The sequence below is a fragment of the Urocitellus parryii genome, chromosome 6 (genome assembly GCF_045843805.1).
Source record: "Urocitellus parryii isolate mUroPar1 chromosome 6, mUroPar1.hap1, whole genome shotgun sequence".
Taxonomy (NCBI): Eukaryota; Metazoa; Chordata; class Mammalia; order Rodentia; family Sciuridae; genus Urocitellus; species Urocitellus parryii.
The window spans coordinates 119,573,762-119,589,597 of NC_135536.1; the positions used below are offsets into that span (position 1 = coordinate 119,573,762).

Sequence of the window (15,836 nt, forward strand, 5' to 3'; positions counted from 1 at the left end):
GTCGCAGCTGTTTGTCTGCGGGAAGCAGGCGAACGGGAGCTTGAATTCAGCCGGTCCGGGCTCGGTGTGTGTTCTGAGAGGCCCAGACTGTTCACCCCAGATCCACGTCAGCTTAGCCTTGCCTAGTGATCCTCCACATCACAGGAATATCTGATCCATCTAGAAATATCACTTTGCACTGCGTGCTTTTAGGTTTTTTGACAATCTTTAATGGAGACCGAGAGAGTTTACTGCTATATGATTTCTGAGAAAGTTTATCTTCTTCAAGTTGTTGATACTCAAGCTGCTTTGCAGCTGCAGCAGCAAACTCCTGTTCCTTTTCATTGTTTTTTGATGCTATTGAAATGGAATTTGGTTTTGATTTCTTTTTTGGATAGTTCATTGTTAATATATAGTAATAGTGTTAGTAAACACTTGATTTTTTTCTATATTGATTTTGTGTCTTGCAACTTTTCTGAATGTATTTGTTCAAACAGTTTTTTTGGTAGAGTCTTTAGTGTTTTCTATATATAACTACATGTACACTCACACACTCTTCATCTTCAGATATGGTTTTACTTTTTTCCAGTTTGAATGCTGCTGGTTTTTTTCCCCCATTGACTAATTGCTCTGGCTAGGATTTCTATATTGAATAGATTTGGTGAGAGTGGGCATCTTTGTCTTGCTCTTGATCTTTGAGGAAATTCATTTAGTTTTTCACTTAAGATGTTTAACTGTGGGTTTATCCTAATATGATCTTTTTTTTTTTTTATTTATTTATTTTTTTTTTTATTTTTATTTTTTTTTTTTTTACCTCTTTTTTTTTTATTGTTGGTCATTCAAAACATTACATAGTTCCTCATACATCATATTTCACAGTTTGATTCAAATGAGTTATGAACTCCCAATTTTATCCCGTATACAGATTGCTGTATCACATCAGTTACCCTTCCATTGATTGACATATTGCCTTTCTAGTGTCTGATGTATTCTGCTGTCTGTATTATTCTCTACTATCCCCCCTCCCCTCCCCTCCCCTCCCCTTTTCTCTCTCTACCCCTTCTACTGTAAATCACTTCTTCCATTTGAATTATCTTGTCTTACCCCTCCTTTCCTCTTATATGTCATTTTGTATAACCCTGAGGATCGCCTTCCATTTCCATGCGATTCCCCTTCTCGTTTCCTTTCCCTCCCACCTCTCAACCCTGTTAATGAAAATCTTCGTCTCAAGCTCTTCGTCCCTACCCTGTCCTTGTTTCCTCCCCTTATATCAGAGGAGTCATTTGGTATTTGTTTTTTAAAGATTGACTAGCTTCACTTAGCATAATCTGCTCTAATGCCATCCATTTCCCTCCAAATTCTATGATTTTATCATTTTTAAATGCAGAGTAATACTCCATTGTGTATAAATGCCACATTTTTTTAATCCATTCATCTATTGAAGGGCATCTAGGCTGATTCCACAATCTTGCTATCGTGAATTGTGCTGCTATGAACATCGATGTAGCAGTGTCCCTGTAGCATGCTCTTATTAGATCTTTAGGGAATAGACCGAGAAGGGGAATAGCTGGATCAAATGGTGGTTCCATTCCCAGCTTTCCAAGAAATCTCCATACTGCTTTCCAAATTGGCTGCACCAATTTGCAGTCCCACCAGCAATGAACAAGAGTGCCCTTTTCCCCACATCCTCTCCAGCACTTATTGTTGTTTGACTTCCTAATGGCTGCCAATCTTACTGGAGTGAGATGGTATCTTAGGGTAGTTTTGATTTGCATTTCTCTGACTGCTAGCGATGGTGAGCATTTTTTCATGTACTTATTGATTGATTGTATGTCCTCTTCTGAGAAGTGTCTGTTCAGGTCCTTTGCCCATTTATTGATTGGGTTACTTGTTGTCTTATTGTCTAATTTTTTGAGTTCTTTGTATATTCTGGTTATTAGGGCTCTATCTGAAGTGTGTGGAGTAAAGATTTGTTCCCAGGATGTAGGCTCCCTGTTTATCTCTCTTATTGTTTCTTTTGCTGAGAAAAAACTTTTTAGTTTGAGTAAGTCCCATTTGTTGATTCTAGTTGTTAACTCTTGCGCTATGGGTGTCCTATTGAGGAATTTGGAGCCTGCTCCCACAGTATGTAGATCATAACCAACTTTTTCTTCTATCAGATGCCGTGTCTCTGATTTAATATCAAGCTCCTTGATCCATTTTGAGTTAACTTTTGTGCAAGGCGAGAGATAGGGATTCAGATTCATTTTGATGCAAATGGATTTCCAGTTTTCCCAGCACCATTTGTTGAAGATGCTATCCTTCCTCCATTGCATGCTTTTAGCCCCTTTATCAAATATAAGATAGTTGTAGTTTTGTGGATTGGTTACTGTGTCCTCTATTCTATACCATTGGTCCACCCGCCTGTTTTGGTACCAGTACCATGCTGTTTTCGTTACTATTGCTCTGTAGTATAGTTTGAAGTCTGGTATCGCTATACCGCCTGATTCACACTTCCTGCTTAGTATTGTTTTTGCTATTCTGGGTCTTTTATTATTCCATATGAATTTCATGATTCTTTTATCTATTTCTACAAGAAATGCAGCTGGGATTTTGATTGGCATTGCATTGAACTTATAGAGAACTTTTGGTAATATCGCCATTTTGATGATGTTGGATCTGCCTATCCATGAGCAGGGTATATTTTTCCATCTTCTAAGGTCTTCTTCTATGTCTTTCTTTAGGGTTTTGTAATTTTCATTGTATAAATCTTTCACCTCTTTTGTTAGGTTGATTCCCAAGTATTTTATTTTTTGGGGGGATATTGTGAATGGAGTAGTTGTCCTCATTTCCGTTTCAGAGGATTTGTCGCTGATATACAGGAATGCCTTTGATTTATGCGTGTTGATTTTATATCCTGCCACTTTGCTGAATTCATTTATTAGCTCTAATAGCTTCTCTGTAGACCCTTTTGGGTCTGCTAGGTATAGAATCATATCATCTGCAAATAGTGATAATTTAAGTTCTTCTTTTCCAATTTTTATCCCTTTAATTTCTTTCGTCTGTCTAATTGCTCTTGCCAGTGTTTCGAGGACTATGTTGAACAGAAGTGGTGAGAGAGGGCATCCCTGTCTTGTACCAGATCTTAGAGGGAATGCCTTCAATTTTTCTCCATTCAGAATGATGCTGGCCTGTGGCTTATCATATATTGCTTTTACAATGTTGAGGTATGATCCTGTTATCCCTAATTTTTCTAGAGTTTTGAACATAAAGGGATGCTGTACTTTGTCGAATGCTTTTTCTGCGTCTATCGAGACTATCATATGGTTCTTATTTTTTAGTCTATTGATGTGGTGGATAACATTTATTGATTTCCGTATATTGAACCAGCCTTGCATCCCATGGATGAATCCTACTTGATCATGGTGTATAATTTTTTTGATATGTATTTGAATCCGGTTCGCCAGAATTTTATTGAGAATTTTTGCGTCAAGGTTCATTAGAGATATTGGTCTGTAGTTTTCTTTCTTTGAAGTGTCTTTGTCTGGTTTCGGAATCAGGGTGATGTTGGCCTCGTAGAATGAATTTGGAAGTTCTCCCTCTTTTTCTATTTCCTGAAATAGCTTGAAAAGTATTGGTGTTAGTTCCTCTTTAAAGGTTTTGTAAAACTCTGCTGTATACCCATCCGGTCCTGGGCTTTTCTTAGTTGGTAGTCTTTTGATGGTTTCTTCTATTTCTTCTATTGTTATTGGTCTGTTTAGGTTGTCTATATCCTCCTGGTTCAATCTGGGCAGATCGTAAGACTTAAGGAATTTATCTATGCCTTCACTATCTTCTATTTTATTGGAGTATAAGGCTTCAAAATAGTCTCTGATTATCTTCTGTATTTCTGAAGTGTCTGTTGTGATATTGCCTTTTTCATCCCGTATGCTAGTAATCTGGGTTCTCTCTCTTCTTCTCTTCGTTAGCATGGCTAAGGGTCTGTCAATTTTATTTATTTTTTCAAAGAACCAGCTTTTAGTTTTGTCAATTTTTTCAATTGTTTCTTTTGTTTCAATTTCATTAATTTCAGCTCTGATTTTGATTATTTCTTGCCTTCTACTTCTTTTGCTGTTGTTTTGCTCCTCTTTTTCTAGGATTTTGAGATGAAGTATGAGATCATTTATTTGTTGGTTTTTTCTTTTTTTGAGGAATGAACTCCAAGCAATGAATTTTCCTCTTAGGACTGCTTTCAATGTGTCCCATAGATTCCGATATGTTGTGTCCGTGTTTTCATTTAACTCTAGGAATTTTTTAATTTCCTCCTTGATGTCTTCAATAACCCATATGTCACTCAGCAACCTGTTGTTCATTCTCCAAGTGATGCTTGATTTTTCCTTTCTTCTTTTATCATTGATTTTCAGTTTCATTCCATTATGATCAGATAAGATGCATGGTATTATCTCTACCCCTTTATATTGTCTAAGAGTTGCCCTGTGACATAGTATATGGTCTATTTTTGAGAAGGTTCCATGTGCTGCTGAAAAAAAAGTGTAACTACTTGATGTTGGGTGGTAAAGTCTATATATGTCAATTAAGTCTAGGTTATTAATTGTGTTGTTGAGTTCTATAGTTTCCTTGTTTAACTTTTGTTTGGAAGATCTGTCCAGTGGTGAGAGAGGTGTGTTGAAGTCTCCCATGATGATTGTATGGTGGTCTATCAGACTCTTGAACTTGAGAAGAGTTTGCTGGATGAACACCGCTGCACCATTATTTGGGGCATATATATTTATGATTGTTATGTCTTGTTGGTTTATGGTTCCCTTGAGCAGTATGAAGTGTCCTTCTTTATCCCTTTTGATTAGCTTTGGCTTGAAATCTATTTTATTAGATATGAGTATGGACACGCCTGCTTGTTTCCGCTGTCCATATGAGTGGTATGATTTTTCCCAACCTTTCACCTTCAGTCTATGGATATCTTTTTCTATCAGATGCGTCTCCTGTAGACAGCATATTGTTGGGTCTTGTTTTGTGATCCATTCTACTAGCCTGTGTCTCTTAATTGGTGAGTTTAAGCCATTGACATTTAGGGTTATTATTGAGATATGGTTTGTACTTCTATCCATATTTGTTTGTTAATGTTACTAAACCTGATTTGTTATCCTCTTTGACTACTTTCCCCCCTTTACTGTCCTACCTCCCATTGTTGGTTTTCAATGTTATTTTCCATTTCCTCTTCCTGCAATGTTTTGCCAAGGATTTTTTGAAGAGATGGTTTTCTAGCTGCGAATTCTTTTAACTTTTGTTTATCATGGAAGGTTTTAATTTCATCTTCTAACCTGAAGCTTAATTTTGCCGGATACACGATTCTTGGTTGGAACCCATTTTCTTTCAGTGTTTGAAATATGTTATTCCAGGATCTTCTAGCTTTCAGAGTCTGTGTTGAGAGATCAGCTGTTATCCTGATTGGTTTACCCCTAAATGTAATCTGCTTCCTTTCCCTTGTAGCTTTTAAAATTCTTTCCTTATTCTGTATGTTGGACATCTTCACTATAATGTGTCTAGGTGTGGATCTCTTATGGTTTTGTACATTCGGCGTCCTGTAGGCTTCTAGGATTTGGGATTCTGTCTCATTCTTCAAGTCTGGGAAGTTTTCTCGTATTATTTCATTGAATAGGCTGTGTATTCCTCTGGTTTGGAGCTCTGTGCCTTCCTGTATCCCAATGACTCTTAAATTTGGTCTTTTGATATTGTCCCATATTTCTTGGATGTTCTGTTCATGGTTTCTTAGCAGACTTGCTGAGCTGTCTATGTTCTTTTCCAGTTGAAATACTTTGTCTTCATTGTCTGATGTTCTCTCTTCTAAGTGATCTACTCTGCTGGTAGTATTCTCAATTGAGTTTTTAAGTTGGTTTATTTTTTCCTGCAATTCTAGTATTTCTATTTGTTTGTTTTTTATTTCCTCTATCTCCCTGTGAAATTGATCTTTTACTTCCTGGATTTGTTTGTCAATGTGATCTTTCATTATCTGATTTTGCTGTCTCATGTCTTCCTTGAGACTCCAGATCATCTGAAGCATGTATATCCTGATCTCTCTATCTGACATTCCATCTGTTGCACCTATTACCTCTTCTAAAGTTGAGTTGACCTGCATTGCCTGTGGTCCTTTCTTTCCTTGTCTTTTCATACTGCTGGCGTTTCTTTCTGCTTGGTGAAACTGTTGTGTTTTGAAATTTTCCCTCTATTTATTTATATTGCTCTTGTATAGTTGAATAATCACCCTTGCAGGGCATGTAGTGGCTGTGATCCTCCTCCAATTGGTGTGATCCGTCTACCACGCTGGGAGGCCCTAGGTCTGCTCTGCTGGTCGGTCAAAGGTCCGCCTACCCAGCAGGTACGAGGGGCACCTCTATCACTCCGCAGGTTGCTGGGCCTAACCTCCCGATGGGTCAAAGGTTCCCCTAGCTTGCAGGGGGCTGCTCCCGGAGCGAGAGCTAGGCCTCCCGGGGGAGCCCGGATGGTGGAGGCCGACTGCCGGTTCAGGCGGGGTGGGCCAAGCCGCACTGGGTGCCGGCGGCTTGCAAACGCGGCTGGTATCAGCAGGACTTAACTCCTGCACCCGCTGCGGGGGCACCTTTATCGCCGAGTAGCTGCGGTCGCGTGGTTGGGACCCGGGCGGGTGGGGCCGCTTCTCCCAGGGCGAGAGCTGGGCCTCCCGGGGGAGCCCGTATGGCGGAGGACTGCCGGTTCAGGCGGGGCGGGCCAAGCCGCTCCGGGATCCCGCGGGTTGCAAAGGTGGCTGGCGTCTGCAGGACTTAACTTCTGCACCCGCCGCCGGTTCGGGCGGGGCGGGCCAAGCCGCTCAGGGTTCCCGCGAGTTGCAAAGGTGGCTGGCGTCTGCAGGACTTAACTTCTGCACCCACCACGAGGGCACCTTTATTGCCGAGTAGCTGTGGCTGCCTGGTTAGGAACCGGGCGGGTGGGGCCGCTTTTCCCTGGGCGACAGCTAGGCCTCCCGGGGGAGCCCGTATGGTGGAGGACTGCCGGTTCGGGCGGGGCTGGCCAAGCCGCTCAGGGATCCCGCGGGTTGCAAAGGCGGTTGGCGTCTGCAGGACTTAACTTCTGCACCCGCCGCCGCTTGGGCAGGGCGGGCCAAGCCGCTCAGGGTTCCCGCGGGTTGCAAAGGCGGCTGGCGTCTGCAGGATTTAACTTCTGCACCCGCCACGTGGGCACCTTTATTGCCGAGTAGCTGTGGCTGCCTGGTTAGGAAGCGGGCGGGTGGGGCCGCTTTTCCCAGGGCGAGAGTTAGGCCTCCCGGGGGAGCCTGTATGTCGGAGGACTGCCGGTTCCGGCGGGGCGGGCCAAGCCACTCAGGGATCCCGCGGGTTGCAAAGGTGGCTGGCGTCTGCAGGACTTAACTTCTGCACCCACCAGGAGGGCACCTTTATCTCCAAGTAGCTGAGGCCACCTGGTTAGAAACTGGGCGGGTGGGGCCGCTTCTCCCAGGGCGAGAGCTAGGCCTCCCGGGGGAGCCCGTATGGCGGAGGACTGCCGGTTCGGGCGGGGCGGGCCAAGCCGCCCAGGGATCCCGCGGGTTGCAAAGGTGGCTGGCGTCTGCAGGACTTAACTTCTGCACCCGCCACGTGGGCACCTTTATCTCCAAGTAGCTGTGGCCGCCTGGTTAGGAAGCGGGCGGGTGGGGCCGCTTCTCCCGGGGCGAGAGCTAGGCCTCCCGGGGGAGCCTGTATGGCGGAGGACTGCCGGTTCGGGCGGGGCGGGCCAAGCCGCCCAGGGATCCCGCGGGTTGCAAAGGCGGTTGGCGTCCGCAGGACTTAACTTCTGCACCCGCCGGTTCGGGCGGGGCGGGCTAAGCCGCTCAGGGTTCCCGCGGGTTGCAAAGGCGGCTGGCGTCTACAGGACTTAACTTCTGCACTCGCCACGTGGGCACCTTTATTGCCGAGTAGCTGTGGCTGCCTGGTTAGGAACCTGGCGGGTGGGGCCGCTTCTCCCAGGGCGAGAGCTAGGCCTCCCGGGGGAGCCCGTATGGCGGAGGACTGCCGGTTCGGGCGGGGCGGGCCAAGCCACTCAGGGTTCCCGGGGGTTGCAAAGGTGGCTGGCGTCTACAGGACTTAACTTCTGCACCCGCCACGTGGGCACCTTTATCGCTGAGTAGCTGTGGCTGCCAGGTTAGGAAGCGGGCGGGTGGGGCCGCTTCTCCCAGGGCGAGAGCTAGGCCTCCAGGGGGAGCCGCCTGCCGGAGCGGCTGATGGTTGGGGGACTAGACCTCTGTGCCCGCGTGGCCTTCCAAGATCCACTTCTCTGGGGCAACCTGTCACTTCGAGTAAACCTACCAGTTCACGGCAGCTCTCCTCTTAAGGAAGTTATGGTAGAAGTTCCTCCGTAGCTAGGCTGCAGCTGTTTCGATGAGTCTTTCATATCCCGTTAAAGTGGAGACGTTGGAGACGCTGCTTCCTCGCCGGCCGCCATGTTGGATTCCAAAATCCTAATATGATCTTTATTATATTGAGATTCATTCCTTTGATACTTAAATTTTTGAGAGTTTTTATCATGAAAGTATGTTGAATTTTGTTAAATGCATTTTTCTGCATTTACTCATATGATCATAAGATTTTGTCCTTTATTTTGTTAATATGGTGTATCATATTTATTGTCTTAAGTGTGTTGAAATATTCTTGAATCCCAGGGATAACTCCCACTCCATGACTTCTGTTTCTTTTTTTTTTCCAACTAGTTTTACTAGAGGTTTGTTGAGTGTTTTTTTTTTCTTAATATATGTAGGTGGACACAACACCTTTATTTTATTTTTTAAAGAGAGAGAAAATTTTTTTTTTGAGAGAGAGAGAGAGAGAGAGAGAGAGAGAGAGAGAATTTTTTAAATATTTATTTATTTTTTTAGTTTTCGGCCGACACAACATCCCTGTTTGTATGTGGTGCTGAGGATCGAACCCGGGCTGCACGCATGCCAGGTGAGCACGCTACTGCTTGAGCCACATCCCCAGCCCCAAGAGAGATAATTTTTTAAAAATTTTTTGATATTTATTTTTTAGTTTTTGGTGGACACAACATCTTTTTTTTTTTAATTTTTATATGGTGCTGAGGACTGAACCCAGAGCCCCGCACATGCCAGGCGAGTGCACTACCGCTTGAGCCACATCACCAGCCCCCCTTTATTTTATTTTTATGTGGTGCTGAGGACCGAACCCAGTGCTTTGTGCAAGCTAGCTGAGTGCTCTAACATTGAGCCACAGCCCTAGTCCCCTTGTTGAGCGTTTTTGAATCTGCATTCATTAGGGATATTGGCCTGTAATTTTATATTTTGTAATGCCCAAATCTGACTTTGTTATTACACTAATGCTGGCCTCATAAAACAAGTTTGGAAGTTCCCTCCTCTTTATTGGAAGGAGTTTGAAAACATTCTTTAAATGTTTGGTAGAATTTAGCATTGAAGCCAGTGTGATCCTGAGCTCTTCTTTTTTGAGGTTTTTCTTTCTTTTTTCTTTTTCTGTGATGCTTGGGATTGAAACCAGGGTCTTGTACATGCTAGGCAAGTTCTCTATGACTGAGCTATACCCCAGCCTGAGATTTTTTTTTCCTGACCCCCACCCCCCTAATACTGGCAATTGAAAACAGTGGTGCTCCACCACTGAACAGTATCCCCTGTGAGGGCCCCCTCCCACACTTTTTTTTCCCCCTAAAACTTGTGATCCTTCTGCTTCAGCCTCCCCAGTCAGTAGTATTATAGGCATGTGCCATTGTACTCAGTTGCAGCCTGAGTTTTTAAACTACTGATTTAGTCTCTCTTGTTATGGTAAATTTTTCTTCTTTTTTTTTTTTTTTAAGAGAGAGAGAGGATTTTTTCATATTTTATTTTATTTTTTTAGTTTTTGGTGGACATAACATCTTTATTTTATTTTTATGTGGTGCTGAGGATCGAACCCAACGCCCTGCGCATGCCAGGCGAGTGCAATACCACTTGAGCCACATCCCCAGCTCTGTTTATTTTTTAAAAAATATTTTTTAGTTGACAATGGGGTTTTATTTTATTTATTTATATTTGGTGCTGAGAATCGAACCCAGTGCCTCACACATACTAGGCAAGCGCTCTACCACTAAGCCACAACTTCAGCTCCTAAATTTTTCTTCATGATATATTCTTGGCATGTTGTGTTCATTTCAGAATTTATCCGTTTCTAAGTTATTCATTTTATTGGTATATCATTGTTCATAGTAGTCTCTTCTAATCCTTTGTATTTCTGTGGTATCAGTTGTAGTGTCTCTCATTTATAATTTTGCTTATTTGATTCTTTTTTTCTTTTTTTTTTTTTTGGTACTGGGGATTGAATTCAGAGGCATTTGACTACTGAGCCGTATCCCCAGCCCTGTTTTGTATTTTATTTAGAGACAGGGTCTTGCTGAGTTACTTAGCACCTTGCCATTGCTGAGGCTGGCTTTGAACCCTATTCTCCTGTATCAGCCTTCCTAGCCGCTGGGATTACAGGTGTGTGCTCCTGCTTGTGGCTGATTATTTTGTTTTCTTAGTCTAGCTAAAGGGTTTTCAATTTTGTTTGTCTTAAAACAAAAACAAAAACAAAAACAAAAAACAACTTTCAAAATCATTGATCTTTCTCTTGTTTGTCTATGATCTGTTTAATTGATTTCTATTCTGATGTTTATTATTTCCTTCTTTCTGCTCACTGTGGGTTTATTTTATTCTTGTTCTAGTTCCTTGAGTTGTAAAATTAGATGCTTGATATTTCTTATATATGTGTGTGTGTGTGTGTGTGTGTTTGTATATGCATATATTCACAAGTTGAAGATGGACATAGTATCTTTTTTAAAAATATTTTTTATTTTTTAGTTGTAGTTGGACACAATACCTTTATTTCACTTATTTATTTTTATGTGGTGCTGAGGATCGAACCCAGGGTCTTGCACGTGCGAGGCGAACGCTCTACCGCTGAGCCACAACCCCAGCCCAGTATCTTTATTTTATTTATCTTTTTATGAGGTGCTGAGGATCTAATACTACAATTCAATAATGTGTATTCTGCTGTTTCAAGTGGAATATTTTGCATTTGTTTGTTAGGTTCATTTGGTTTACAGTATTGTTCAAGTTCATTGTTACCTTTTTGATTTTTATACCTGATCTAACCTTATTTAAAATAGGATATTGAAACCCCCTACTATTATTGTTGTAATGTTCTCTTCAATTATGTTAATTTTTTCCTGTATCTTCAGGTGCTCTGATTTTGGACTTATATTTATAATTGTTATGTACTCTTGATTAATTGACTTATTTTTTTCATTTTTTAGTTGTAGATGGACACCATATCTTTATTTATTTATTTATTTATTTTTATGTGGTGCTGAGGATCAAATCCAGGATCAAACATTCGAGGTGAGCGCTCTACCGCTCAGCCATAACCACAGCCCTGATTAATTGACTTCTTTATCATTATATGTTGACATTTTTGTGGCAATTTTTGGCTTAAAGTCTTTTTTGTCTGATGAAAGTATAGCTACCTTTGCTTTCTTTTGGTTACCATTGGCATGGATAACTTTTTCTATCCCTTTTCTTTCAGCCTTATGTGTGTTCTGAAAGCTAGTCTCTTATAGCAAGCATGTCATTGGATCTTTAAAAAAAAAATCCGTTTAGTTATTCTATGTCTTTTGTTTAAGGAATTTAATCCACTTACACTTAAAAGTAATTACAATCAGGAAAGGACTTACTACCATTTGGTAATTGTTTTCTGACAGATTTGTAGTTTCTGTTAAATTCTTAGTCTCTTGATGTCTTCTTTTGTGATTTGATTATTTTTGCTGTGTATGCTTTGATATTTTTGTCTATCTACTACATTTTTTTCTTGTGGTTGCCATGAGGTTACATGAAACATCTTATAGTTATTAGTGTATTTTAAGAGTGATAACAGCTTAACTTAAATTACACATGAAAACTATATTGTAACTTCTCTCTTAACATTTTATGTTAGTGATATCACAAATTATATTTCTTTTACATTGTGTATTCATTACTAATTACTGGAGTTACACTTTATTTTTTGTTCATTTATTTAGAGACAGGGTCTTGATATGTTGTCCAGGCTGGCCTTGAACTTCTGGGCTGAAGTGATTTTCTATCTCAGCTGCCCAAGAAGCTGGAACCAAGGGTGTATGTCACTCTACCTGGCTTATTGTTTTTATTTTTTATTACTATTTTTGTGATACAGGGGTTAAACTCAGGGCTTTCAAATTCTAGGCAAGCAGTGTGCTACATCTGCAACCTTTTTTTAATCAAGACAAGGTCTCCTTAAGTAGCCCAATCTGGCTTCAAGCTTGGGATCCTCCTGCCTCAACCTTCCTAGTTGTTCGTGTTACAGGCATGAACCACCATGCCAGGCTTAACTTATAGTTATTTTTAGTCAGTCCGTCCTTCTTTCCTTCCTTCTTTCCTTCCTTCCTTCCTTCCTTCCTTCCTTCCTTCCTTCTTTCTTTCTTTTTGTTTAATATTTACTTTTTAGCTGTAGGTGGATGCAATTTTTTAATTTCATTTTTACGTGGTGGTGAAGTTTGAATCCAGTGCCTCATGTGTGCTAGAGGAGCAATCTACCACTGAGCCACAACTCACTCCTCTTTAGTACATTTTTCTAGTAGTGATGTGCTCCTGTAGCTTTTGTTGGTCTGGAAGCATTGCAATTTTGAAGTTACTTGTAAAGGCCTCACTGAAAAATGACTTTTGTGGGAAGACAGTAAATGTTGAGTATTCCAGATAGGGGTCCAACAGATATAAATATCCCTGAGGTTACAGTGTGTCTTGTTAGGGAGCATAAAGAGGACACTGTGGGACTGGGGTTGTGGCTCAGTGGTAGAGCACTTGCCTAGCATGTGAAGCACTGGGTTCCATCCTCAACACCATATAGAACGATAAATAAAATAAAATTACTGTGTCCATCCACAACTAAAAATATTTTTTAACAAGAGGGCAGTGTAATTAGAATGGAATGAATATGAGGAAGGGGAGGTAAGGGAAGAGAGAAAATTTAACATGTGGTAGGCTACTCTGAAGACTTATTTTTTTACTTTGAGATGAAGAGTATGTATGATTCTATGTATCAGAGTACATCTCACACAATAGAAATAAATATTACTTCATGAAGCCTTTCTTTCAGTGAAATATATGTGAGTTGGATTAAAATGTAAATGTGTGTGTGTGTGTGTGTGTTTTGTGTGTTTATTAGTTGAAAAAAACTTGATGCAGGAGAGTGATATTGGCCAAATTATGTTGTTATATTGTTTGCATGTATGAATATGTAACAACAAACCCCACCATTATGTACAACTATTAAGCACCAGTAAAAAAAATCTGGGGAAAAATTTGATGCCTTTGTGTTAGGATATCTATGCTACTCATGTAATTAACCCTGTTTCTTTACCATTTTATATTTTAGAGAGCATAGGTATGGTTCAGTGTGGAGTATTTAAAGCCTGCTATATTATATCCTAACAGGCATTGAAAAGGAACAGTTTTATTGTGTTTAAGTAATAAAACCTGTGGAGATAAGATTTGTATCTTTTTATGAATACATATGATTTTCTGATAATGTTATGACTAAAGGCATACATATATTTTATTATAGGAGTCATACCCCATGGGTTTATGTATTAAATGATCTTCTTGGCACAGAAGAGAATTAAAGAATGATGGTAAGTGATCAAATTCTCTTAAGCATTAACCTTAATGTTGTTTCCTTTCTTTTTTCCCCGCTTCCTGCCATCTATTTTTCGTTTATTAATAAATCTTCTTAGGATTGGGGTTGTAGCCCAGTCATAGAGAGCACTTGCCTAGCATGTATGAGGCACTGGATTTGATTCTCAGCACCACATATATATATAAAAAAAGTCCATCAATAACAAAAAAAAAATCTTTAAATTTAATATTTGTTTAAGTTTAATATTTTTAAATTTAATAGCAATGGAACCATTGCTATTCCCTAGGCTTTCCCCTAACACCTGGTAGGAGTATAGACAACTTCTTCCATGTTTTAATATTGAAGTTACAAATCAGCTCATTCCTAGTGCCTGGCCTGCTTTCTTACCCAGCTACATCTTTTGGAACCATGCTCCTCTTCCTGGGGCAGGCAGGACAGTTAGGCCAGTATAGTTCCTGAATCTAGGTTGAGGAGCAATGCGGTTGAACTCCCCAGAGAAATGAGGCAAACAGGTTCCCATCATGCACACTTTACTTTTCCAATTCAAGATTTTCAGGCAGTTCTAAGTATCTACTTCCTCCTGAAGAGGGAATGTTATATGTGGAATACATAGCCTTGGGGAGACACAGGGTGGCCAAAAAAAAACTAGATATTCTTACTCTGGTTTACTCAACTAGAGGCTGTGATTTGCCCTTCTTTTCTTCCATTGTCTGACCTGGAGGACCCAGTTCATTTTGCAATTTCTCTTTATGTAATTAATTACTGATTATGTTTGGGTTTTAATGTGTTTTGATAGGTGGAAACTTTTTAAGTGTGGGGCTCAGAGCAGAGCTCTCTCTTCTGGATATAAGGCAGTAGTGCATTTATCTATGTCTTTCTATCTCATCCTTCCTGGCTCCCCCACCAGTTCTAAGGGTTTGATCTTTTGTGTCTGTAGTTTAGGGTTATTTTCCTGCTATATCCTGAGAATTTCCTACAATGAGGATAATTTGGTCATAAACTCTATTTTTATTTGTCTTTGAATTGTTTGAAAGTATTTGAAGTCAACATATTCCTTAAGCCTTAAATACTTAAGTGTGTATTTCCTAAGAACAAGCACATTCTCTTTTATGACCACAATTTGGTTATTGAAATCAGGAAATTTAATATTCATACAATATAATTATATAGTCCACAGCACATATTGCAAGCTTGTCATTATCTCAATGTCTGTTATAGTTCCTTTTATCTTGATGGTGAAAAGTCTTTGATCTCCTTTAATCTGGAAAATTTTTCAGCCATTTTTGTCTTTATTGACTATACTGTTTTTAGGAGTACCAGACCATTATTTTGAAGAATTTCCCTCCATTTAGATGATGTTTCATCATGATTAGATTCAGCTTTTGCATTCTTGGCAGACTATCCCATGAATAATGATGTGTTCTTGTGTATGATATTAGGAGGTTTATGATGCAAATGCATCCTACTTTGATCACTTGGTTAATATATTGATAGTCTTTTCTACCTTGAAGTTTCTGTTTTCTCTTTTGAAATTAGTAATTGGGAGAAATACTTTCTAGCAGTATAAATATCCTATATCTTATCACATTGTCACTAGTTTTAGAATTCATTGATGATAACATTTATTAAACTTTTGTATTGTTTTCAATTATTTATCTGTGTGAATATCTGTCTGGACTTAGGTTTTTAAAATTTTACTTAATGTTGAACATTAAAGAAAGAAATTGAAGAAAACCTCAGAAGATGGAAAGATCTCCCATGCTCCTGGATAGGCAGAATTAATATTGTCAAAATGGCCATACTACCAAAAGCATTACACAGATTTAACGCAATTCCAATTAAAATCCCAATGACAGTCTTCATAAAAATAGAATTTGTAAGTTCTATTTACAATATAAGTAAATATATATCATGAAATTTATTTGGAAAAATAAGAGACCCAGAATAGCTAAAGCAATCAATCCTTAGCAAGAAAAGTGAAGCAGGAGGCATCACAATACCAGAACTTAAACTATACTACAGAACTATAGTAATAAAACGGCATGGTATTGGCACCAAAACAGACTTGTAGACCAGTGGTACAGAATACAGGACACAGAGACAAACCCATATAAAAATGGTTATGTCATACATGCAAAAAACATTCACTGGAGAAAAGATAGCCATTCAACA

At 40.0% G+C, this 15,836-nt stretch overlaps 1 protein-coding gene across 4 annotated transcripts in view; it reads left to right on the plus strand.

Annotated features, from left to right (window-relative positions):
• Scaper (S-phase cyclin A associated protein in the ER) overlaps window positions 1-15,836 on the plus strand; it is a 433,811-nt gene that overhangs the window by 17,189 nt on the left and 400,786 nt on the right. For 2 of the 4 annotated variants that reach the window (XM_077799448.1, XM_077799451.1), the window contains exons 2-3: window positions 8,855-8,924; window positions 13,593-13,659. The exons of 1 other annotated variant lie outside the window; for it this stretch is intronic. In XM_077799448.1, coding sequence (XP_077655574.1) covers window positions 13,654-13,659 — 6 coding nt within the window. In that variant the 5' untranslated portion in view covers window positions 8,855-8,924; window positions 13,593-13,653. The remainder of the gene's footprint in view (window positions 1-8,854; window positions 8,925-13,592; window positions 13,660-15,836) is intronic. One more of the 4 variants, XM_077799449.1, reaches the window with a different exon arrangement.